Source organism: Lactuca sativa, chromosome 4 (genome assembly GCF_002870075.4).
Source record: "Lactuca sativa cultivar Salinas chromosome 4, Lsat_Salinas_v11, whole genome shotgun sequence".
Taxonomy (NCBI): domain Eukaryota; kingdom Viridiplantae; phylum Streptophyta; class Magnoliopsida; order Asterales; family Asteraceae; genus Lactuca; species Lactuca sativa.
Window position 1 is genome coordinate 158,349,286 of NC_056626.2, and position 23,618 is coordinate 158,372,903.

The window sequence follows — 23,618 nt, forward strand, 5'->3', positions numbered from 1 at the left end:
ACCACTAGTGCATGTTGGTTTCGAACCGGGTACGAAAGCTTATCGGTTATTTAACTCGGTAACACAAAAAATAATCGTGAGTCGAGACGTTATTTTTTATGAAACCAAAGGGTGGGATTGCATTAAAGAAGCAGGAACCAACAATGAAGAACCGGGCTCATTCATAATACCATGGGACTATCCGAGATATGAGGCGAACAACAACCAAGGAAACGATGTAAACAATGATCCAATTGAATCGGATCATGAGATGGGAGACAGAGCGAAAGTACAAGATAATGAACAACTAAGTTCGGTAAATAATATTGTTCAACAAGGAGCTGCAAGTCAAAGACCCTCGAGAGCAAGAGTACCTCCAAGACAATTTCAAGATTATGAGCTTGACCTTGATAATCTCGAAGAACTTCTTCTTACAACCAATGACGAGCCGATATCGGTTGAAGAAGCGAAGAAAGAACCGAGTGGGTCAAAGCCATGGATGCGGAAATTAATTCGATAAACAAGAATAATACTTGGACTCTCGTGAACAAGTCTATGGGGGTGAAGCCAATTGGACTCAAGTGGGTGTTCAAATTGAAGAAAAATGCAGATGGCGCCATTAATAAATTCAAGGCAAGGTTGGTTGCTAAAGGTTACATGCAATAACCCAGTATTGATTTTCAAGAAGTATTTGCCACGGTAGCTCGAATCGAAACCATTCAGTTTCTTATAGCCTTAGCCGCTACTCACGGGTAGGAGATTCACCACTTGGATGTTAAAATGGCGTTCTTACATGGAGAATTAAAGGAAATTGTTTACGTATCGCAACCAGAAGGCTATATAAAGATGGTAACGAATATAAAGTATATCGTCGTACAAAAGCACTATATGGTTTAAGACAAGCACCTCGAGCATGGAACATGAAGCTTGATGGGATTTTGAAGAGTATGAAATTTCAAAAGTGCATGAAAGAACCATCGGTGTACCGGATAAGTGAAAGATCTAACTTGCTAATTTTAGCAATTCATGTTGATGATTTATTTGTCACAGGTACAAATTTGAACATGATCAAGAGGTTCAAATTAGAAATGTCCAAGAACTTTGAGATGTCGGATCTTGGAAGATTAACTTATTACCTTGGCATTAAAGTCAACCAAGAGGAATTGGGGATTACTATAAACCAAGAAGCATATGCTCAACGCATTTTAAAAGAAGTGGGTTTACATGATTGCAATCCAACCCACATTCCAATGGAACCAGGAATTAAGTTGTCAAAGGCCGAAGATGAACACGAAATCGACTCAACACAATATCGAAAGGTGGTAGGATGTCTTAGATATCTCTTGCAAACAAGACCCTATATGGCATATGTGGTTGGAGTTGTTAGCCGATACATGCAAAGTCCAAGAGAATCACATGGTGTTGCAATCAAACACATTTTAAGGTACTTACGAAGAACAACGGGATACGGAATCAAGAACGAGAGGATGGGACGAAGGCGACTTATATGTTATAGTGATAGTAGTCACAATGTTGACCCGAATGACGGTAAAAGCACAATCGGTCACATTTTCTACTACGGGTCATCTCTAATTACATGTTGTTCGCAAAATCAAGATATTGTTGCTTTATCATCTTGCGATGCGGAGTTCATGGCAGCCACGACAACCGCATGTCAAGAAATATGGCTTCAAGATTTGCTTGGAGAAATCATGAACAAAGCGCAAGAGAAAGTGATTCTTAAAGTTGATAACAAGTCGACTATCGAACTAACGAAAAATCCCGTCTTTCATGGAAGAAGTAAACACATTCACATGAGGTTTCACTCCATTCGTAATTGTGTTGAAAACAAACAAATGGAGGTAGAGTACACTCCCGGTGAAGAACAAAGGGCGGACATTCTTACGAAACCACTAGCTCAAACCAAGTTCAAGGAAATGTGGAGCTTGATTGGAGTTGAAGGATTCTCTAGAAGGACTTAGAGATTCGGGGATGATTGTTGGAATCCTAAGCCGAGTAGGACTTAGGGACAAGCAATAGCAACCTAGTTTTAAGGAAACTATGTTCAAGTCGGTTTCTAGTTTCCTAATTGTAATCTAATTACAAGTCGGTAGATTAGAATATATATATATATATATATATATATATATATATATATATATTTGTAATACCTACAAGAGAAAGTTTGTTTAGATTGTTAAAAAGTGTTGCTGAAATATTCGATGATGTTTATTTGCGAAAACCTTCGTTGAATGATATGCAACAGCTATATGTGTCACATGAAGAAAGACATGGTTTTTCGGATATGCTTAGAAGCATTGAATGCACACTTTGGGGTTGAAGAAATCGCCCCTAAGGGTGGAGATGGGAGTTTACAAGTGGTCATCATGGAATACCGTCGTTGGTATATAGATGTTGTTGTTTCCTAAGATTTATGGATTTGACATGACTTTTTCGGAGTTGCGGGTTCCAACAACATCAACATTATTGATCAGTCACCAATATTCAATGATATTTTGTTAGGAAAGGCACCAGATGCTCATTTTACAATAAATGAAAATAAATATAAGTTTGATATTACCTTACGGATGAAATATTTCTTACGTATTCTACATTCGTGAAGGTATTCCAACCCCTAGTATCATAATGCATAATAGAAGTGGCACATAGTAGAACATGCGACACGACTATATGAGATAGAAATTATAAGATATATTATGTATGCATGTATCATAATGCATAATATGGTAGTGAAAGATAAAGGGTGGAATATTGCACACTATATGCCAACGGAGCCTCGACATATGCAGTTTGTACTAGGTTCAGTGTAATATTTGCATAAAGTTGTTGATATTCAAGATACACAAAAACACGAGCGACTTCGACAGAACTTGGCGGATGATATCAATGATGCTAACGATAATGATGAGTAGTTTATTTAGAAAAAAAAAAGATTATGTAATTTAGTTTCATGTTGTGGTTTATAAAATTGTTTTTTTATAAAATTATGTAATTTATTTTTAAAATTATAAAAAAAATAAATAATTAATTAAAACTAAAAAAAAAAAAAAAAAGATTACATGGAACTTATTTTGGTGTGGTTGTATTGCTGTGATTTCCTAGCTGAAATCAGGGGCGGAGCTAAGAGAGGGGGGATGGCCCCCCTGATTTTTGGTATTCTAATTAGGGGTGAGCGCGGTGCGGTTCGGTGCGGTTATTAGCCAAAACCTCACCACTAACCGTAAATGCGGTTAATCCATTTTCAAAACCGCATGATGCGGTTATTTTTGCGGTGCGGTTTTGTTTTTTTGTGTTGCGGTTATTAACCACATGGATTTGGTGCGGTTATTTTGTGTGGTTTTTAACCACAATTTAGAGCTCAAATAGTTTTAAGAGTTCAAACATATTACTTGTAATAATAAAAAAAAACCATAATGTATAAGACAAGTAAGTATCTAACTTAAACCACAAACAACTAATATCTTAAAAACGTCAAATCAATAGTAATTAACAATAAATATCTTAAAATTGTCTAATTTCATCATTTTTATATAGTTAAACATAAGAAAAAACTAACACTTTTGTCTTCTAGTATTTTATCCGTCTTTCATTCATGAAACTTGTCTTATTTTTAATATTTAATAAATTAATAATTGATAAAAAAAATTGTATATAATATATGCGGTGCGGTGCGGTTTTTTTGCGGTTTTTGGAAACTAATAACCGCACCGCACCGCAAATTTGCGGTTTTTGAAAAACAGAAAACCTCACCATCGGTTTTTATTGCGGTTGCGGTTTTTTTATTGTAGTTTATGCGGTTTTTGCGGTTAATTTTAGTTGCGGTGCGGTTTTTGCTCACCCCTAGTTCTAATACTTGTATTATATATAATAATGGATTTATCTGTTTACTAAACCTCTTTGGCCTCCCATGATTTATTATAATTTATATACAAAATGTAATTGAAAAAATTATTCAAATATGTAATTAACTCTAAATTAGAAAATCGATTATATTTGATAATTAGAAATTTGCTGAAAAAAATAACGATTCTAATAAAATTAGGATACTAATTTTTAGGAAATTAAAACTCTATAAAAAAACCAAACAACAAATCTAGCATTAACTTATTATCTCAATCAAAGATCAATCTTTGAGAAATACAAAAACTATATTAGAAATCATCACTTTGCTTCTGCCGGAAAACATACCCACCGTCGGAGTGCTCATCTCTGTTGGAGTTTACATCGGAAAACATAACCATTGACTTACGAGTCTCCAATCGACAATCGCCCTTGCTCACTTATGTTTCTTTCTCCGACCAGCCACTGCCTTGCTAACTTCTGTGTTTCCGAAAACAAATTGTTGTAGTAGCTGCCGCGGCCGGAGTGCTAATCACTCCATATATGTCTTGTCCGTCCTTGCCGACTTATGTATCACCGACCAGCGCAGGAGCAACCTCCGTCTAGCACCGACGACTCTCCAATCTCTCATATCAGCCAGATATGTACGCTTCTTGGTTCTCTCTTGTGTTTTGTCTTTCACTCTTTATAATATTATATGTTTGAAACTTAAAAGGAAGGGATATACAAATACAGCTCTCATAAATAAAAACTTACACCTTAATCTTTATAATATTATGAAAATATTATTTGTTGTTTGTTATCCCACAAAAGCTTTTGAAATAACTAAACGGAGTAGATTAGTTCTTAAAATATACATAGTATAGGTTCACTGTTATTTTTATATTATTATTTTTTAGTTATTAATTTGTTAACTAGTTTAAATCAAATTGAAGAAACAATCTAACACTTTAAGGGAGCTTGCAAAAAAGGTTTTCTATAGACAATTGTAATGTTACGATGTTGAATTTTTTTGTTTGATTTTTTATATGATTCGATGTTGAATCGAATTCATCTTGTTTATATGGTTTTTAATGTTTCGGTTTCGGCCCCCCTTACAACTTCTCGTGTTCCGCCCCTGGCTGGCTGAAATGGTATGATGTAGAGAGTGATATAGCATATGACCTAGAAAAATATAACGTGGATGGGAGGACTCATACCTATCATGGCGGAGGGAATCATATTGGTTAAAACATTCTTGGTGTTTATAGTAACGCATATATTCGTGCTGTGAGTTCACTAACTCCTTGCATCCTTTTTAGCTCAAGCATTGGTTAGTTGTAAGTTGTGCTATTATACAAGTACCAAAGTGTGTGGTTAGAGGGGATAGATTTCCAAGTGTTTACCATGGAAATGTTGAAAGTCAATGGAAAGATAGACTTCTCCACCCATGTACTTGTTTAACAAAGGAAGAATGTATTAAGTCGGTGCCTTTTCTGGCTCTACGTGTATTTCTTTCTTTTATATTTGACTAGCAAAGTAACACAAACAATTATATGAAACTGTCTACTCCCTAACGGGTAAAGCAAGTGCCACTCCTCCATGCATTCCGTCATGAATTCAAGTCCTAGGAGGGTTCCAATCAACGGCCATCCTTCTCCTTCAGGGCATTTAAATCGGACCACATGTTATTAGAGGCATGCATAGGCCTTGAGGTTACATCGGCCAGGTCATCAAGACGGGTCTGTTGAGGTCCTCAGTTATTAAAAGGAAAACATAATTTGTACGACAAATTTGTAAGATTATTGAGACTCGTGACCTATCAATTTTCAAGGGTAAATCTTAGTCGCTTAAACAACTCCAAGTATGCTTCATTTATTCAATTTGCGCTTTGTTTTCTTAAAAAGGTCTTGAAGAGGTGTAGCATTTATAATTCAAGTTGTCACATAATCTAACATGTCAGCATATTTGCAACATGTCATCCAGAAAACTAATGAAAAGTGGATTAAAAAACTCACATCCGCAACGTCAAACTCCACCTAAAGAAAACAACCAAATTATTCGATACAAAACTTTCATCCTCTTACACACAACAGTTACCCTAAATCGATCCATTTGTTTACAGATTGAGTGAATAAGGGAAGGTAGTAGAGCTTAACCAACTACCCCCTGAAATGAAGTTTGCCGGAGTATACCCTTGAGCCTCTGATGAACTTGTAATCACCTTGAACCCTTTCCATTTTACTCTACCGGAAGTTCCAGCTCCGGCACCAGTGTTCTGGTATTCACGGTAGCTTAAACTATCAAGCGCAAAGTTCCCATCCCACTCAAACCATCCGGCTGGATGAATCACATTGCTAACCGTTGATTGCATCACCACAGTTCTTGAATAAAGTTTCCATGGTCGTCCTAGATACGTCGGAAAACTCCCTATCACCGGTAGGAGGTCGGAAGTGGCACCTATCCTGCACTTTTGAATCACAATCCCTGTGTTTTGGTTAGGGTCGGTGCGACCTTGTGCTGTGAGCATGTTCTTTTGACCGGGTCCAGGGCGGCGTGCATGGATGTCGCAGTTCTGGAACACCACTGCAGCGTTGCCGAAGATGAAATCCACGGTGCCGGCGATGAAACAGTTGATGTAAAATTGACGGTTACTGTGGACGTAAAGGGTGTCTTGGTAGGCCAACATGTCACATTGATAGAATGCGGAAAAATCTGAGCCCACACGAAGTGCCACCGCTTGGTGATTTGCAGCTCCGGCGGTGTTTTGAAATGTTATGTCACGTGCCAAGAATCCATCACCTACGACAGCTGCCTCAACGCCATAGTTGTTTATTATGAGTTTTATTTTGAATTGAAAAACAAAAATAATACATGTATAAATTAGTAGCAAGATTTAGATCGATTAATATATGATGTTACTTAAGGTAATGATACAATTATGTGTAGTAGGTGTGTTCAAATATATATATATATATATATATATATATATATATATATATATATATATATATATATATATATATATATATATATATATAACGAGGGTTTAATTATGTATAAAGTTTAATTTTCCAATTTAATCAAAATCAAAGAGTAATATTTATTTTATCTTTTAGTTTATCATGAAATATGGTATTGTATTTGATTTATACGTTAAAACAAAAACGAGGTGGGCACCTTTATCTTAGTTATGGGAAAATGAATAATAATGAAGATGCTGGTCTGTGAATAAGATTGATAGGTTTAATAATGCTGAAACTCCACGTGAAAGCTCAACTTTTGAAGTTATAAAGATGAAGGAAAATTATAAATTATATATATAAATATAATAAGCATATTTAGAACACACGATGAGTTAGAATTATCTGAACGAAATATAATTTTGGGTTATTTATTAAAAAAAATCTCTTTATAAATTATAGAAAAGACTATAAATTTGTACAAAATATTTTTTCTCCATACTTTAAAATACTATATTATATATTTATATTGGAAATAGATCGAGAGACAGACATTCAAACAGAATAAGCATATGTTTTTTAGAAATATTAAAAAAGACATAACTAAAAACAGAATACGCATGCGGTCATATCAAATAACACTGGACTACTTTTTTATATTTATAATGCAAAATTTTGGTTAAGAAAAGCTCTACAATAAATTAATAACACCTTTGTATATTAGAAAAAGAGATATGATGACTAACCCACGGTGGCGGAATCGAAAGTCGTGCTTCCTCCTTTAACGCTCCGGCTACCGGTGATGATTGTATTCTTTCTTCCATCTCCCATAAACATTATGTTAGTTTTGGACGAAGGCACCTCCACGTTTTCCCTATACACCCCAGCCTTTATCCTAATCACGTACCTTGTCTTGCTCTTTGACGGCGCTGCTGCCACCGCAGCCGCCACCGTCTTGTAGTTTCCACTACCATCGGCAGCAACCACCACGTTTGCCTTCACCGTCCCTGACTGCAACAACCTCCTATCTCCGGTAGAGAACCACTCCGGCCATGCATTATTCTGTTCCTCCTTCAAGTTCCTCCCGTTAAGTTTCCTCTCATTCGCCAAATCTGTTCTCGTCATGTTACAAATCATGGCCAATGCATTGCTGCACATCTTCTCCACTCTCCTCTCGCTTTTTTCCAGTGATTTACGGAGTTTCTTGTCCGCTTCGTCGTGGGAGAATCCGTCGAGACAAGTTTCTTGGTTGGTGATGGCGGAGCTCATTAGCGTCTTGAGGTCGTCGGCATGCTGCTTGATGGATTTATTGGTTTGATACTCTTCGAGGTCTTTGATGACATCGTGGAGGTCGTCCAATGTCTCCGATACCATCTCCAGGCAGTCGTGCAGCGCCGTGATCTGGCGATGCGTCAGACCTTTGCGAGTGGTGAGTTTCTTTATCTGGAAGTAGCTGCGCTCGACGGCAGTAGTTGTTATATTAACAGCAAGCTCGATTACGTCCTTTTGGGTTTTGACCTTTTTGATCATATCGGGGTGGCTGGTGATGGTGGAATAGCATAGTTCTGGGTACAAGGTGGCGCTGCATGATGATTTTACGACGGCATGGGCGGCTGAAACTCTGATGCTTTCTGTGGTGGAGTTTCGAGATTTGACTCCGATGACAATGCCGATTAGAGCAGAGAGTAGTAGGATTGATGCAAAAGCAGTTAAGAAGAGTTTTTTTCTTTTGTTGGATAAGTTGATGTTCTTACCGGAGTGCAAGATTCCGGCGAAGAAATCTTTGATCTGGGTCATCAGTTTTTGAGGTGTTTGAAATGGACAGGGACTTGTGTGAAGAAAGAAAAAACAAGTGTGGTTGATGTTGAAGAAGTGAGTATAGCTTCTGTGTTTTTATTGGCGAATTACAAACTAAAAACCGATCTTCAAGTTATTTTACTATAATTTTGATCTTATAATAATCATAATATATGAATGCTTCTAAAAATAAAAAAGAATAAAAAAATCTTGCTAGAATATTGGTCGGAGGGAAGTTATAAATAAAGAGATGTTCATCGAAGTGTGATCGAAGGTTTAATTTTATCAAATACTAATGAATATGTTTTTTTATGGAAGAAACCGTATGAATAAAATTAAATAATCATTTTACTGGTAAACTTAATTCAGCATTCATAATATTAATTAGTTTTAACCATATTTATCTAGTTTAATATAAAAGGAGTAGATTAGTTTTAACAAATATTCATCTATTTAAATATAAAAGGAGTGGAAAGAAAAAAGAAAAATAATGAATAGGTTAAGAATTAGTGTCTTGAGTTATCCTATTCGTAGGATTCCGTAATAGATGTTATCAGTAGCATATTTTATAATAGAAAATAGAAAAAATTCAAAATTTTTACACTACAATCAGACATGGTAGATGTTGCCGGTGCCGGTATGAACACCTATACAAAACCGATCCTATTAAGTCAAAAAAGGAAGTAGTGGAGAGAGGTCGCAAGGGTGGATCTTTCTTATTATTGTTTCATTTTCAACTCTTAGTCTAAAATGCAATTACTTTTTTTTCTTAAAAGAAGTCATACACATTCTTAAAAGTTTTCACTATTCATATATATTGGCATTAGAAAGATTGCAAGCGATGTGTCTTTCTGGAAACATGGAGAAAGGGTAGCAATGGAGAGAGAGGATGTAAGCGTGGAGTCGCCGGTGACGGAGGCAGCAATTGTCTGTAAAATGGAGAGGGTAAAAAGACGGAGTGAAATATTTTAGGGTATAAGAGGGTGCTTGGCTTAGCTTTTCACAGCCAAAAGTCCTTTTTGTAAAAGAAAAAAAAAACAAAAAATGTTTGACAAACTAGTAACTTTTGGAGTTTTAATACAAGGAAAAACATCTTTTTGGAAAAGTCAGGAAATCCTGACTTTTTATAACTTTTTGGAAAAGAACTTTTGAGTTTTTAAAAGCTAAGCCAAACACGCCCTAAGTTTGAACATTTATAGAAATCAGCATGCAAATATAAAAAATAATAATAATAATAAATAAAAGATTTCAGACCATATTTTATGAAAACTGGTTTCTCACGTATCCGAAAACGAGCATAACACTGGAAAATTTGGCATTAAAAACTGGATTTTACCAAAAGTATCTTCACTATTCATGGATAAATCAGAATCGGGTTATCAGGCCCATGTGCACCTGTTGGGTCTAGCCCGACCATTCCAGTCTCGGATCTTAGAGATTGCAATTGGGCTTCAAATGTATATATACGAACGCACGTCCTTGTACCACATAGGCACATATCCTCAAACAATTTTACCACATATATTTTTAGCTATATCTTTATATCTTATCATACTAGGTGTTAACCCCGTGTATTACACGGGTTGATTAAAAAAAATATTAAATATTAAAGTGTAACATTAAATATTTTTGAAAATAAAATTTCGAAATAATAAAGAAGGAAAAACATATTCATTGCAATTTATTGTCACATTTATTACAATAAATACTTTACATATATATAAGTATAAGTATTCTATGATTTTTTAATTTTAAAATTTGAAAAAATCCATAAAATGAGGTGTGATATTATTTATTCTAAAAATACTACAAAATGACAAGTGTCAAAATTAATAAGAGATTGACAAGTGGCAAAATTTATCTTTATTTATTAGGGAGGATTTTTATTTAGAAAAAATATTAACAAATCAATATAGTCTATCCCATTTTGATCCGTATGAATCAGAAAAAACATATAACCAAACCTATTTTGATATCTTATTTAACTCTAACACCCATTTTCTTTACTTGTTACATATTTGAATATTTGACATATGCTTCTTGCGACTTTACACATGATTGAGCATTTACAACATAAGCTTTTTTTTTTTTTTGAATTTTTTCAAGAGCTTTTCATCTGAAAAAAACTCATGAAAATTGAAGAAGATACTAGATGAATTTTTTCAAGCTTTTTTTAAGGCTTGCTAATTAACAAGTTTTTACCATAAGTTTTTTCAATGATCGATGGGTCTTAAATATTTTCAACGAATTATGAATAAATCACCTATATAATAGTCTAGAAAAAGCTTTTATTGTTAAGATAAAATAAAATTTTCAATTTTTTTTTTTCATAATAAAAGTCCACCAAATAGTTCATTTATGTTGCTCTACGTAGTCTTTTTATGTCGTATTTTCTAGACTAAAATATTGAACAAATAAATTATATTCTGTCTATATAGTGGATATGAAACATTCAAAAAGACATTTAATCGGCCGAATTGCCACTCCCAAAAACCTAACAGATGCATCTTGCAATAGAGCCGGCATTTTTATAGCCAATTTACTAATATCACCTTCGTACAATCTAACTTCCAAACTAGGTCAAAGGGCACAAATGTAAATTCACCATAACTTACCAAATGAAAGAAGACGATGTCCCAAATAAATACCCATGATGTCAACATTGCCACTAGTGAAAACAACACAAAGTTATTATATACTTGGTCCCAAGAATAAATCAACACTCATTTTATAAGTTTTTTAAAATAAATGATTTTTTAGACTTAGTAAGAACAGTAGATTAAATCTCGTAACATGAAATATATTTTTTTTAACAGTGTTGAGTTGACCCTATCAATTAAACTGTTAAGAAACATAGAAGAACATGTTAAACGCATTCATCAAAATTCTCTTAAAGCATCCAAGATAGAAGTTTATATGGAAACTTTTCAAATTAGCATGGCCAAGTTATGGTTGTTTCTTTTTTGTTTCCCATTAAATTATATGTATCTGAGTTGATTAATAAAGATGTCAGTTGAGATAAATTGATATATACATAAAGTTGTTTTTTTTTCTAAAATAATAACTCATTTCAAAAGAATAAATGATCAAATTGTCCTTTAATTCAAAAAAAGAAAATCACAATATTACTTAAAGTTAATAGGATCTAGACCGGAGCTGAAAAAAAAAAGGACAAATAGATAAAAATTTAGTGTATTAATATACTGAGTTAAATGAGGATTTTTGACTTAACCCTATATGCCATTATGTCTTAATTAAATAAAAACTAAATAATCATATATTATAATTGTCCAAAAAATAAACAACCATATGTCACCATGTGACATGAAGGGTGTCACAACATGGCATACCTAAAGAAGATCACCACGTCGTGACATGAAGGGTGCCACGACGTGTTCATGTCACGACGTGGTGAATGTTGCAGCCCAAACCCATAATTTTTAAGGTTTTCTTTATATTTAAGCACCTTAACTTCAAGATAGGACATACTTTTCAGCCTCTAACCTCTCCATTTCAAAAACCCTGGCCCTTTTGAGTGTTCTTGGCCATTTGAAGACTCGTTTCTCATATTTTGGTGTGCATCTTAAAGACCAAGTTTTTTTGCAAAGTGTTTTGGGTAAGAGCTCAAGTGTAGATCTAACAAAGAGGCTTCATTTCAAAATCATTATTGTAACACCCTATTTCAGGACATTCCTTAATTAATGGTTCGTGGACCGTAATTCGATCATGTAAAGGCTATAGGATTTGAGGAATTAAAGTTTGGACCTTATTAATGGTTGATAACATTGGTTATGAGATCTGAGCCCTTGATTCGTGTGCTGAAACCAAAGGGTAAAATGGGAAAAGTTACATGTTGGCCTTCTTACATGGATTACTGTTTTATATCGACATGTTTTAAGCCAAAGGTAACCAAATAGAATTATGGGGCTCTTCATATCACAAATTTAATGATCTATGCATGGCATAGATTTTGCTATGCAGGGCGTAGCCGCTGCTAACCAAAACCCTAACTCTAAGGTTTTGAGCCTTATTTAGGGTTTTATTGTGTATATGTTTAGCAAGGGGATGCTTGCTATCGTCGGCTCGAGTTGTGGTTTATCTTTTCTTCAGGGTTGAGGCGAGTCCCCCCACAATATCCAAAAATAAAAAAACAAAATATAATATGTGGGAACCCGGATGTTACATAATCCAATAGGACCCTTACGATTCTATGCACATAAATCGTAAGCCAAATCGCTAAAAGATTCTGTGAGTGTTTGAAGAAAAATGAGAGCTAAATTTTTGTATGTCTTCTCAGAGAGAAGAGTCGTTTATATAATAAACGAGATTAGGTTTTCTATAAGGGTTGACCGTCATGGGTTGGAAGCAGGCAAGGAAATCCGAAATTTAATGAGGATTTAGGGTTTCCCAAAACTGACGAATTTCGTCAGTTTTACCATAATCACCCTCAAGAATTCGTTTTTCCCACTATGTCCCCATATGTATTTTCAGAAGAGTTTTTGGGGTGCTGTCCCAAACCCAGCCAGGGGCTCTACCCCTTAGACCTCGCCAAAGTGATGCCGCCTCTTTGGAAACCCCGGACCCCCTACAAATTATGAAGCCTCTTAGCTCACATCTTAGCTTCAGTTACATAAAATAACATGGTGACACTAAAACAACCAGCAATTGATGTTTATGGAGGTTTGGCCTATTTGTTGAATTTCTCCTGGCCAGCATGTACAGGAGCAGTGGTTTCTTTGCATTTGTTTTGTGAATTTTCCGGTGAACTTTGAATTGACATCATGTTATGTGATGAAGGAAGAAGATAACATTGAATTTTTATCAGGTTGACGTTATATGGATAGCATCAAGACTGTTAAGAGGATTGATAATCCTAATAACATCACCATTGCCTTTCTAGTTCTTAACCATACAAGAAAGTCGAAAACACGGAGATTAAATGGCATGCACGCAACCGATGAGAATAGGATGGTGTGTGTTTATTTGGGATAAATATAAAATATATATGGTTTGTATGTTTCTCTGTTTATTTTCATAATCTAAAAATAAAATGAGTTGAAGGTTATAATTGTCGATGAATTATAGTGGATGAATAGAAATGTGATTTGCAAAAATCATCTCCATTTTAAATATTTACCCGATTAAAGCTATTATAAGAATTTTTTGGCCAAATACTTTTTCTCAGTTGAGTCGTTTACATAGGTTATTATAATTTTTTTTTTTTCATTTACATGGCTTTTCCATAAACGAGCTTAATAAAAATTGCATTATTTTTTATCTTTAGATGATATACGTTGAATATTCCCATAAAATAAGTCTACTTTGATCATTATTATAAATAAACCATTTTTTAAAGAATTTGTCTAGCAGTATATCACCATCAGAAAATATAAATATAAAAGTGCTCCTCATCGTCCCCGCGCTCATATATAAACACAGTAGAGGAAAGAAGCAAATATTAAACTAAAAAAGCACATCGATTTCATTATCTCTCACCAATAAATGGACAATAAGCAATCGTTCAAGGGTTATGGCAAGGTCAATCATGGTGAAGAACAAGCTTTCCATCGCAAGAGTCGTAAGCGCATCGTCATCATTGTCGTCTCCATCGTCATCCTCCTTGCTGTTATCATTGGAGCCGTTGCCGGAACTGTCATCAACAAACGCAACAACAAAGACTCCGGTGAACAAGAACAACTTTCCTCCGCCCAATCCATCAAGGCTGTTTGTACTCAAACTCAGTATCCAGAATCTTGTTCCTCCAGCCTTTCCGCCATGGATGAATCCAACACCACTGATCCAGAAGAGTTGTTTAAGCTTTCCTTACAGGTCGCTTTGTCTTCTCTCTCAGGCTTATCTTCCTTGCCGGAGACTTTAATGAAGACAACAGACAACCCGAATGACAAGGAAGCGTTGAAAGTATGTGGAACAGTATTGAACGACGCCATTGATAATCTCCATGATTCCATTTCTTCCATGGACGTGAAATCCAGTGAGAAGGTGTTATCATTGAAGAAAATCGACGACCTGAGAACATGGCTGAGCGCCTCCTTGACTAACCAACAAACTTGTTTGGATTCCCTCGAAGAAATGGATTCAACATTTCTCGTACAAGTGAAATCTCAAATGCAGAATTCAACGGAATACACAAGCAACAGTTTGGCAATTGTTACTAAAATTATAAGGATTCTGGCGAGTCTAGATATCCCAATTCATAGAAAGTTGTTAGGGGAAATGAAATCTGGGTTTCCGAGATGGGTCGTAGCCGGTGACCGGAGGTTGCTTCAGGAGGGAAGGCCGACACCCGATGTGACGGTGGCGAAAGACGGAAGTGGCGACGTAACCACCATTAACGATGCAATGGCAAAGGTACCCATGAAGAGCAAGAATCGGTTTGTAATTTACATCAAGGAAGGAGAGTATTTAGAAAATGTTGTTTTGAACAAGTCTTTCTGGAACGTCATGATTTACGGCGACGGCATGGATAAATCCATTATTTCCGGCAGCTTAAACAAAGTCGACGGCGTCGGAACTTTCAACACTGCCACCTTAGGTATATATACAATCTTCCATCAATTCAATCTCATAAAATTAAACAAACTTCTTTCCCTTTTAGTTAATAATCATACCATCGAAATTCAAATCAGGTGTATCCGGAAAAGGATTCATAGCAATGGACATGGGATTCAAGAACACCGCCGGTGGAATCAAAGAACAGGCAGTAGCGATGAGGTCGAGTTCAGATTTTTCAGTTTTTTACCGATGTTCATTTGACGCCTTCCAAGACACTCTTTACCCTCATAGCAACCGTCAGTTTTACCGGGAATGTAACGTCACCGGCACAGTCGACTTCATCTTTGGCAACTCCGCCGTGGTGTTACAGAACTGCAGGATTATGCCACGGCAACCATTACCCAATCAATTCGTAACCATCACCGCTCAAGGAAAAACAGACCCAAATGAAAACTCCGGTATCTCGATCCAGAAATGCGAGATAACCCCTCTGAATAATCTCACAGCTCCGACTTACCTAGGCCGGCCATGGAAGGATTACTCGACCACCGTAATCATGCAGTCGAGTATCGGAGGGTTTTTGAATCCACTGGGGTGGGCAGAGTGGGATCGGGGTGTGGAACCACCGTCGTCTATATTCTACGCCGAGTACCAGAACTCCGGCGAAGGATCGGCGGTTGATAAACGGGTGAGTTGGTCTGGTTATAAACCGAGTTTAACGAGTTCCCAAGCGGCTAAATTTAACGTCAGGTCTTTCATTGACGGAGCTATGTGGTTACCTCAAACGGATGTTGACTTTGACTCCACTTAATTCATGTTCATTTAAACGATGTTAATTAATGGTGTATGTGATAATCCTTCATTTATTTTCTTGTAATCTTTAAAACTACTGACAAAAAAAATCATGTTTATGTTGATTTCTGTTTAATTTTATTTATGAATATTAATTTGATTTAGTTATTATGGTTATTGAGATAAATCGTTGGCGCGTAAATTGGGAAGGCATAACGGAATCGAGTACCTAACTCGCACTCACTGACCAAGCCCAGCCATACGCATTTGTTAATCGGCTGCCCTTGAAGTTATCTATTAGTTACGAAAACAGCCCTATTCTTTCAAATATGTCAATTTAAACCCTAAAACAGATACATTAAGACTTCTCATAGTTTATCAAGGGGTTAATGTCACAAGATGTAGAAAAATTAACTCTTAATTTACTATTTAAGTCTTTCTTCTTTAAATTGTTCTTAATAGACCAATGATTTTTGTTCATATTTTTTATTACACCGTTAGAGTGAGTTGATTTTAACCCAAAATAATGGTATTCTACATCTTATTCGGCATTTAGTATTATAGAAATTTTTTAGTTATGTTCATATCAACATTTTATCCTACCCATAACCTATCAAAACTTGAAAATGTAAGGTTGAAATTAATTCTAATGTATTGTGTATGATGAAAAAAGTGCTGTAAAATTGAGAGTTTTGATGGCCTTTTGTACATTAACTAACTCTTTATAAAAAAATTCACATTCTGAATGAACAATAGAAATATTGAAATGTATTGTAAATAAAATTTATTAATATCATATGTTTTTGAACAGATGTGAGTGGAAGGAGCGTATGATTAAGTATAAAAAAGCTACAAGGGGGAGTTATGCTAAGTAGGAGATAGGTTGAGGGTAAAAGTTGGAATAATGTTGAAATGGGGCCGCGTATCGGAGTTTTTGAAAGCGCAAGCATACGTTTGATGATCATTGATGGTGGTTGCGGTTCTCTGAGTCTCTCCAAATGCGGAAATTCGTAGGTGAAAGGGCAAAAAGGTTGATCGCCAACAACACGATCGCTTCCGTCGTGAAATTGAATCAATATCAAACATCATCCACGCTTTCTTCTTCGAATAATTGCTGTAATAGATCACATCTCCCTCGATTAAACTCGCCTCTGAATTCACACCTTCGTTGTTACTCAGTCATGGCTTCAAAAGGATCAAAAACAGCCCCTGTTACTCTTGAAACGCTCAACCCTAAGGTTCTCGTTTATCTTGTTATTCCTGTTTTCAACATGTTCATGAATCGGTGTTAATTGTAAGGTCTAGCTTCTATGCTTCACTAATCGAGAGATGATCAACGTTTTTTCACTACATTGTTAACGAAAAGTAAGAGACCTTAATAACAACTAAAATTTCTGTATACGAAAACAAGCCTCAATGATTCTGGATCGAACATTAGTCATCTATTTGATCTAAACGAGTTAGTACTTCGTGGATTTTTATACTAGTACATTGTTAACCTATTACATTTCTCCATTTCCAGGTATTAGAATGTGAATATGCTGTTCGTGGTGAGATTGTCTCTATAGCTCAGGTAATAAAACAAATCATGTTTTCTAGAGAATCAAATTTATGCATTAAAGCACATATCCACAGCTATCATTAATGGAGATATTGAGACTCGATTTTAAATTCTATCACAGAAATTACAGCAAGACTTGCAAACAAATCCAGGTTCCAAACCTTTTAACGAGGTATCACTTTCTCACACGCCATCTCTTATGATGTTTATAATCACAATGAAAAATTAATACACATTCTATTGCAAGTGACTGTTTCAAATCTGGCAGATTCTTTACTGTAATATTGGAAATCCACAAGCTCTTGGTCAAAAACCTATAACTTTCTTTCGAGAGGTTCTTGCATTATGTGACAATCCTTCCTTATTAGACAAGAGGGAAACAAATGGTTTGTTTAGGTATGGATTAATGATAGCTTTTCTTAAGAATCAGGTTAACAAATATCTTTACTTAATTACTTTTGACTTCTTCCAGTTCGGATTCCATAGCAAGAGCAATAATGGTCTTGGATCAAATGCCTGGAAGAGCTACTGGTGCATATAGTCACAGTCAGGTAACTTAATTTCTGCACATAAATAATAAATTATAACCTGAAAGTGGAGAAATTTTTTTAATTTTTTGTAATGGAATCAGGGTATTAAGGGATTGCGTGACACCATTGCTGCTGGAATTAAAGCTCGTGATGGTTACCCTGCTGATCCAGATGATATCTTCTTGACAGATGGTGCAAGTCCAGGGGTAAAATCGACTTTTTCATGCTCTTAAACTAACCATTTTCATGTCAAACGAATCGGCTTTATTAAATCTTTCATTTCAGGTCCATATGATGATGCAGTTACTTATAAGATCAGAAAAGGATGGAATTTTATGTCCCATTCCTCAGTATCCTCTTTACTCTGCTTCTATTGCCCTTCATGGTGGCACTCTAGTATGTATTTCTTTTCTTTTTTTTATTTCAACATAAGACATTTTTTAATATCTAAAAGAAATATAGTAAAATAAATATTATTGATTTTTTCAGGTTCGTTATTATCTTGATGAAGCAACAGGGTGGGGACTTGAGGTGTCTGAACTCAAGAAACAGTTAGAAGCTGCCCGACAAAAGGGTATTACTGTTCGGGCATTGGTTGCAATTAATCCGGGCAACCCAACCGGGCAGGTAAAAAAATAAAAATGCATTCTATTTAAACCATTTTTAGTAAAAATGGTAAAATTACTTTTCACTCTTGTTGATACTTCATAGGTTCTTGCTGAAGAAAACCAACGACAAATTGTGGAATTTTGCAAGAAAGAAGGTTTGGTTCTTTTAGCAGACGAGGTAAAAAAAATAAAAATCTCTTCCATATGTTATTACGCAAGTTGAAAAGGGTAAATTGGACATTTTCGTAAACCAACTTTTGCAGGTATACCAAGAGAATATATATGCAGCTGACAAGAAATTTAACTCATTCAAGAAAATCTGTCGTTCAATGGGATATGGTGATATCCCCTTGGTTTCTTTTCAATCCGTATCTAAAGGTATATATAAATAAATGAAATAACATAAAATTCAAATTGTTGAGTTTATATAAGAGTTTTTTTTTTAAAAAAAAGGGTATCATGGTGAATGTGGGAAAAGAGGTGGTTACATGGAGGTAACTGGTTTTAGTACTGAAGTTAGACAACAATTTTACAAATTGGCATCTGTGAATCTTTGCTCCAATATTTCTGGTCAAATTCTTGCAAGTCTTGTCATGAGTCCCCCAAAAGTTGGAGATGAATCTTATGATTCCTATTTTAGTGAGAGAGATGGAATCTTGAAATCATTGGCTAGACGCGCTAAGGTTAGTCTATTTTTTTTTTCATGATCGCAACATACTTACATTTAAACTGGTTTTGAATAATTATTTTTTTTATAGAAATTGGAAGATGCATTCAACAGCTTAGAGGGTGTGACATGTAATAAAGCGGAAGGGGCAATGTATCTTTTTCCGCGAATTCAATTGCCAAATAAAGCGATAAAAGCTGCAGAAGAAGCTAAAAAAGCAGCGGATGCGTATTATGCAATTCGTTTACTTAATTCTACTGGTATTGTTGTGGTACCTGGTACTGGTTTTGGTCAGGTAAGAATGTTTTTTTTTTATTATTATTATTAAATAATTAATGGATTAAAAGGGTGGTTTATTTATGTTGTTATGTTGGGTGGTGATTTGTGATAGGTCCCGGGGACGTGGCATTTTAGGTGCACGATATTGCCTCAAGAGGATAAGATTCCTGCGATAGTTTCACGGTTGACGGATTTTCACAAGAAGTTTATGAATGAATTTCGTGGTTAGATGAGTGGTTTTTTTTTTTTAATTTTTGCATAATGATGAGCATTCAAAACAACTTCTTAATAATTGTTTTAGTTTTTTGATTTTTTTTATTAAGTCGTGTATTGATAAAGCGATTGAATAGGTAACAATGTTTATTTGGATAAATTGCCACATACATAATATCCATTTTTTTTTAGATTGAATAAAAATCAAATGATCATTTTGACCCTACATTCTAATAAACTATTTTCTTACATAATATTTGTCAATTTTGACAATATCCATCAATCTTAGCATGAAAAATACATTAACCATAACTCATTAAGTCGTTCTATCCAGATTAAATCAAAGACAAAAAACCATTTATAGATGTCTAAATTAAGTGTTTAACCCATTAAGCTTATTAAGTCAAAAAGAAACAATCTTTTTCTTCCATCCAAGGATTGAAAATCTGTTCACATAAAGACCACTAACGCATAGAGATGGAGATGATCTAAAGACAAATTCACATTTGAATGATTCTTGTGAAACTTGGACAAAAATTAAGCTTAAAAAGACTTGAATTAAAATATATCTGTAAAAGAAGCTATATGTTTTTCAACAACACTCGTTAAATCTTTTAAACAAAGTTCTAGGTCTCCAATTTTAATTCCATGATTTTTGACAATCATAAAAAAAGGGTCTCATGTTCAAATACCATAAATGAACAGAAACATAATAAAATCTTGGCAATTTAGTACAAAATACATATTTTTTAAGGAAACCAAACGAAAAAAGTCTACAACTTGTCAATAAAACTCTTCCCATTTCATAGGCGACCAATAACAGCTTCCACCTCAGCAGGGGTGTACAAGTGATAAGTAGGCGCCACCTTTGCAATATCCACATTGTTGGGAGTTACCTTACAACAAACAAAAATGTTCCATAAGATCTTCCTTACTATCAACATATATTTACATATTTTGCTTATTACAAAATTAAAAAAAAAGAAAAAATACAAATACTGACCTTTTCTTCCATGACTTGCTTCAAGATGGAAAGAGCAATAGTCTCAGCTTCTTTTAAAGTCAAATCCTATGAATACCGGAATCAGCAAATCCAGCATTTGGGTGAATGGAATTGGAGATAATAAAATGAAATGAAAACAATATAAAACCTTGTTGTATTGCTCCTGAAGAGAACTGTCAGCACCTTCAGACCCTGACCCAATAGCTTTCCCATTGCATTGCCAAAATGTGCCTGATGGATCCGTATAGTATCTGCATATATCAACAGTTTCATAAAAGGTAAATTTCAGGAAATAGCAACACACAATTTGCACTTTTATAAATGTTATCTATCACTTATTATAAATCCCTAAAAAAATATTGCTACTTACAGACTGGGACCATTTTCATCATGGCCAGCAATAAGAAGGGAGACACCAAAAGGTCGAGACTGCAAAAAGAATACAAATTTTTTTTTAAAAAAAAATGTTAGTTGAAGACTTGAAATAAGTAAATAAGTTGAATTACTAACCATAGATTCTTCATCTCCTTCACCAAATCTCAGTGCCAGATCACAGAGAGCTTGGGTGGTTGACTCAACAGTCATTGGCTCACCATAGGAGAATCGATGATTCTGAAATACAATAATTAGATATTGAGATCAATGTGGAAGTGGAATTCTTTTATAATAAATTATATAGTGACTGATAATAATAATATCAATGTCACCTGAGTTTCAACTCGTGCATGTTCAACAAGTGTACGTGCATCTGCAATTAATCCACTCATGGCACACCCAATGTGCTCATCAATTTCCATAATTTTCTCAACACTACTAGGCTCCTGAAAATAAAACATGTAATGTTTTGAGTATATGTCAATTCTATTTCATAGTTTGGATTCTACGATTATTTAGCCACCATTTTGATTTTTCATTGTAGAACTTGCATGAACTTAAACAGTTAAGTGGCAAAAGGTTGCTACACAAACCATATGAAAGAAAGTATGTGACATTTCCCATAAAATACAGTATTCATATTTGGTTTATAGTAACGGATAGATGTCCCCAATTATCAACCATCTACAATTCTAGTAACAGTGTTCAAACATCTAAAACCAGACCTACACATCAATGGAGAACATATAATGGACATACCAGGAGTGGAGAGGTAATTCTCTTTTCAACAGCAAGAACAACTCCTTCCTTCGTCTTCAATCCAATAGCAGTCGAACCCAACTGTCATCATAATCAACAGCCAAACACACACATATAAAAATCATTTCATTGTATTCATAATATTAGCTAATAGCCGATGATCAATATATATATACCTTAATGGCCTCAATGGCATATTCAACCTGAAACAACCGGCCTTCTGGAGAGAAGGTGTTAACACCTCTATCATACTCAGTCCTACATAAAACCCAGACATCAGCTTAAAAAACAGCGATTTTGGGGGAACCACTTCATACTTAGGATAAAAGTTCCGGCTGGATTTTATTTGTCAGTTGAATGAGAAGCCCGGAAACTACGTCATTTGAAATGGAAGATCGCCGATCAATTTTAGGGCAAGGAAACATGACGGACGGGTTACCCGTCGCCGGACTTCACTCATTGTGGTTTTGTCGACTGAAGAAAATAAGATTCTGAACCCGAAGAAAAAACCAGATTTGTAATCAAAATGCCTTTACCTGGTTAGAAACATCTTCGATTGAATTTAACGGCTTAATAGATCTCTGTAAACGATATGGTAATCAGTATAGATAATTAGGTTCCAGAAACGAAACTAATTTGATTTAAGGGTTTTAATTGGTGGACTTCGCCGACTAAAACAATATCGTAATTCAATGTTAACCCATGCCATGAATCAAACACATACCTGTTGGTAAATTAGCTCCGAAAGAGGAGATTGGCGACGTACTCCGATCGAAATTGCTTCAAATTTTCTTTACTAGTCTATTTATTCGAGTATAAGCCCTTCTTGGGAAGCAAGCCATCAGTCGCTTCTTGTTGGTCGATCGGGTCGAATCCTCGGTCTAACCCGACCCAAATAGAATAACAGAGATAAAGCCCAACTAGTTCGGGCTCTATGCCATGAGTTCTGTCTAAGGCCCACAACTCGAACAAAAAACAAAGTCTTTGTTAGATGCAATCGAGGTCAACAAGTTATATCTGGATCTCATAACATGCTAGATTGAGATATGTAATTTTCATAAGTCGTATTTTTTGTTTTAATAGTTGGGTCAATTTATAATTCACGTATAGTGTCATTAACTCACAATGTTTGGACTCCTCCACACGATAACACACTATCGTTTTTTGAGCCATTAGGGATGAGCAAAAGGACCGAACCGGTCGGAACCGGCCCGAACCGGACCCGACCCGGGAACCGGCTTCGGCCAAAATCAAGAACCGAACCGGCCCGGCGGTTCTACCGGTTCCCGGTTCCTACCGGTTCTTGTCGTGTCTTCAAATGTTGGAACCGGTCCTTGAAAAATAACATCATACGGTTCCAGTTTTTGTCGGTTCTACCGGTTCCGGTTATATCGGTTCCGATTCCTACCGGTTCCCGGTTCAAAAAATCCACAAAAATAACGTCCCGGTCCCGACCCAACCGGTTCCATCGAGATCCGGTTCCGGTGCCGGTTCCGGCCGGTTCCCCGATCCATATGCTCATCCCTAATATTGTTCAATCTAAAAACATGGTTTATATATAAAGGAATTCTTGTTTTCCAAAATTTTCACCGCCACACAAGGATAAACAAATAAAATATATTTTATTGAGATTTATAAGAGTTTTTAATATATAAGATAAAGTAACAGAGTCGGTCTTGAAGATTCAAATGCTTTGTATGACCCGGAAAAAAAAGGCTATTAGGTTTTAACGTGGAACG

At 35.4% G+C, this 23,618-nt stretch overlaps 4 protein-coding genes across 4 annotated transcripts; 2 read left to right on the forward strand and 2 right to left on the reverse strand.

Moving 5' to 3' along the window:
- Positions 1–4,888: 4,888 nt before the first annotated feature.
- Positions 4,889–8,769, reverse strand: LOC111906889 (pectinesterase). Its single transcript, XM_023902662.3, has 2 exons — positions 7,529–8,769; positions 4,889–6,630 (listed from the first exon to the last, which is right to left on the reverse strand). The coding sequence occupies exons 1-2, from the start codon at positions 8,577–8,579 to the stop codon at positions 5,939–5,941; spliced, it is 1,743 nt and encodes a 580-aa protein (XP_023758430.1). The 5' UTR covers positions 8,580–8,769; the 3' UTR covers positions 4,889–5,938.
- Positions 8,770–14,011: 5,242 nt separating this feature from the next.
- LOC111906890 (pectinesterase 3) lies at positions 14,012–16,048 on the forward strand. The gene is made up of 2 exons (XM_023902664.3): positions 14,012–15,132; positions 15,227–16,048. The coding sequence occupies exons 1-2, from the start codon at positions 14,082–14,084 to the stop codon at positions 15,901–15,903; spliced, it is 1,728 nt and encodes a 575-aa protein (XP_023758432.2). The 5' UTR covers positions 14,012–14,081; the 3' UTR covers positions 15,904–16,048.
- An 821-nt stretch (positions 16,049–16,869) lies between these two features.
- Positions 16,870–19,771, forward strand: LOC111906882 (alanine aminotransferase 2). The gene is made up of 13 exons (XM_023902657.3): positions 16,870–17,122; positions 17,407–17,457; positions 17,567–17,617; positions 17,714–17,841; positions 17,918–17,996; positions 18,077–18,181; positions 18,261–18,371; positions 18,465–18,602; positions 18,687–18,761; positions 18,847–18,961; positions 19,037–19,266; positions 19,342–19,545; positions 19,642–19,771. The coding sequence occupies exons 1-13, from the start codon at positions 16,883–16,885 to the stop codon at positions 19,756–19,758; spliced, it is 1,644 nt and encodes a 547-aa protein (XP_023758425.1). The 5' UTR covers positions 16,870–16,882; the 3' UTR covers positions 19,759–19,771.
- A 557-nt stretch (positions 19,772–20,328) lies between these two features.
- LOC111906891 (proteasome subunit alpha type-5) lies at positions 20,329–22,717 on the reverse strand. Its single transcript, XM_023902665.3, has 10 exons — positions 22,604–22,717; positions 22,416–22,460; positions 22,056–22,137; positions 21,880–21,960; positions 21,453–21,566; positions 21,256–21,357; positions 21,116–21,174; positions 20,894–20,996; positions 20,746–20,811; positions 20,329–20,638 (listed from the first exon to the last, which is right to left on the reverse strand). Exons 2-10 carry the CDS (start codon positions 22,427–22,429, stop codon positions 20,546–20,548), a joined length of 714 nt encoding a protein of 237 aa, XP_023758433.1. The 5' UTR covers positions 22,430–22,460; positions 22,604–22,717; the 3' UTR covers positions 20,329–20,545.
- Between the last annotated feature and the right edge of the window lie 901 nt (positions 22,718–23,618).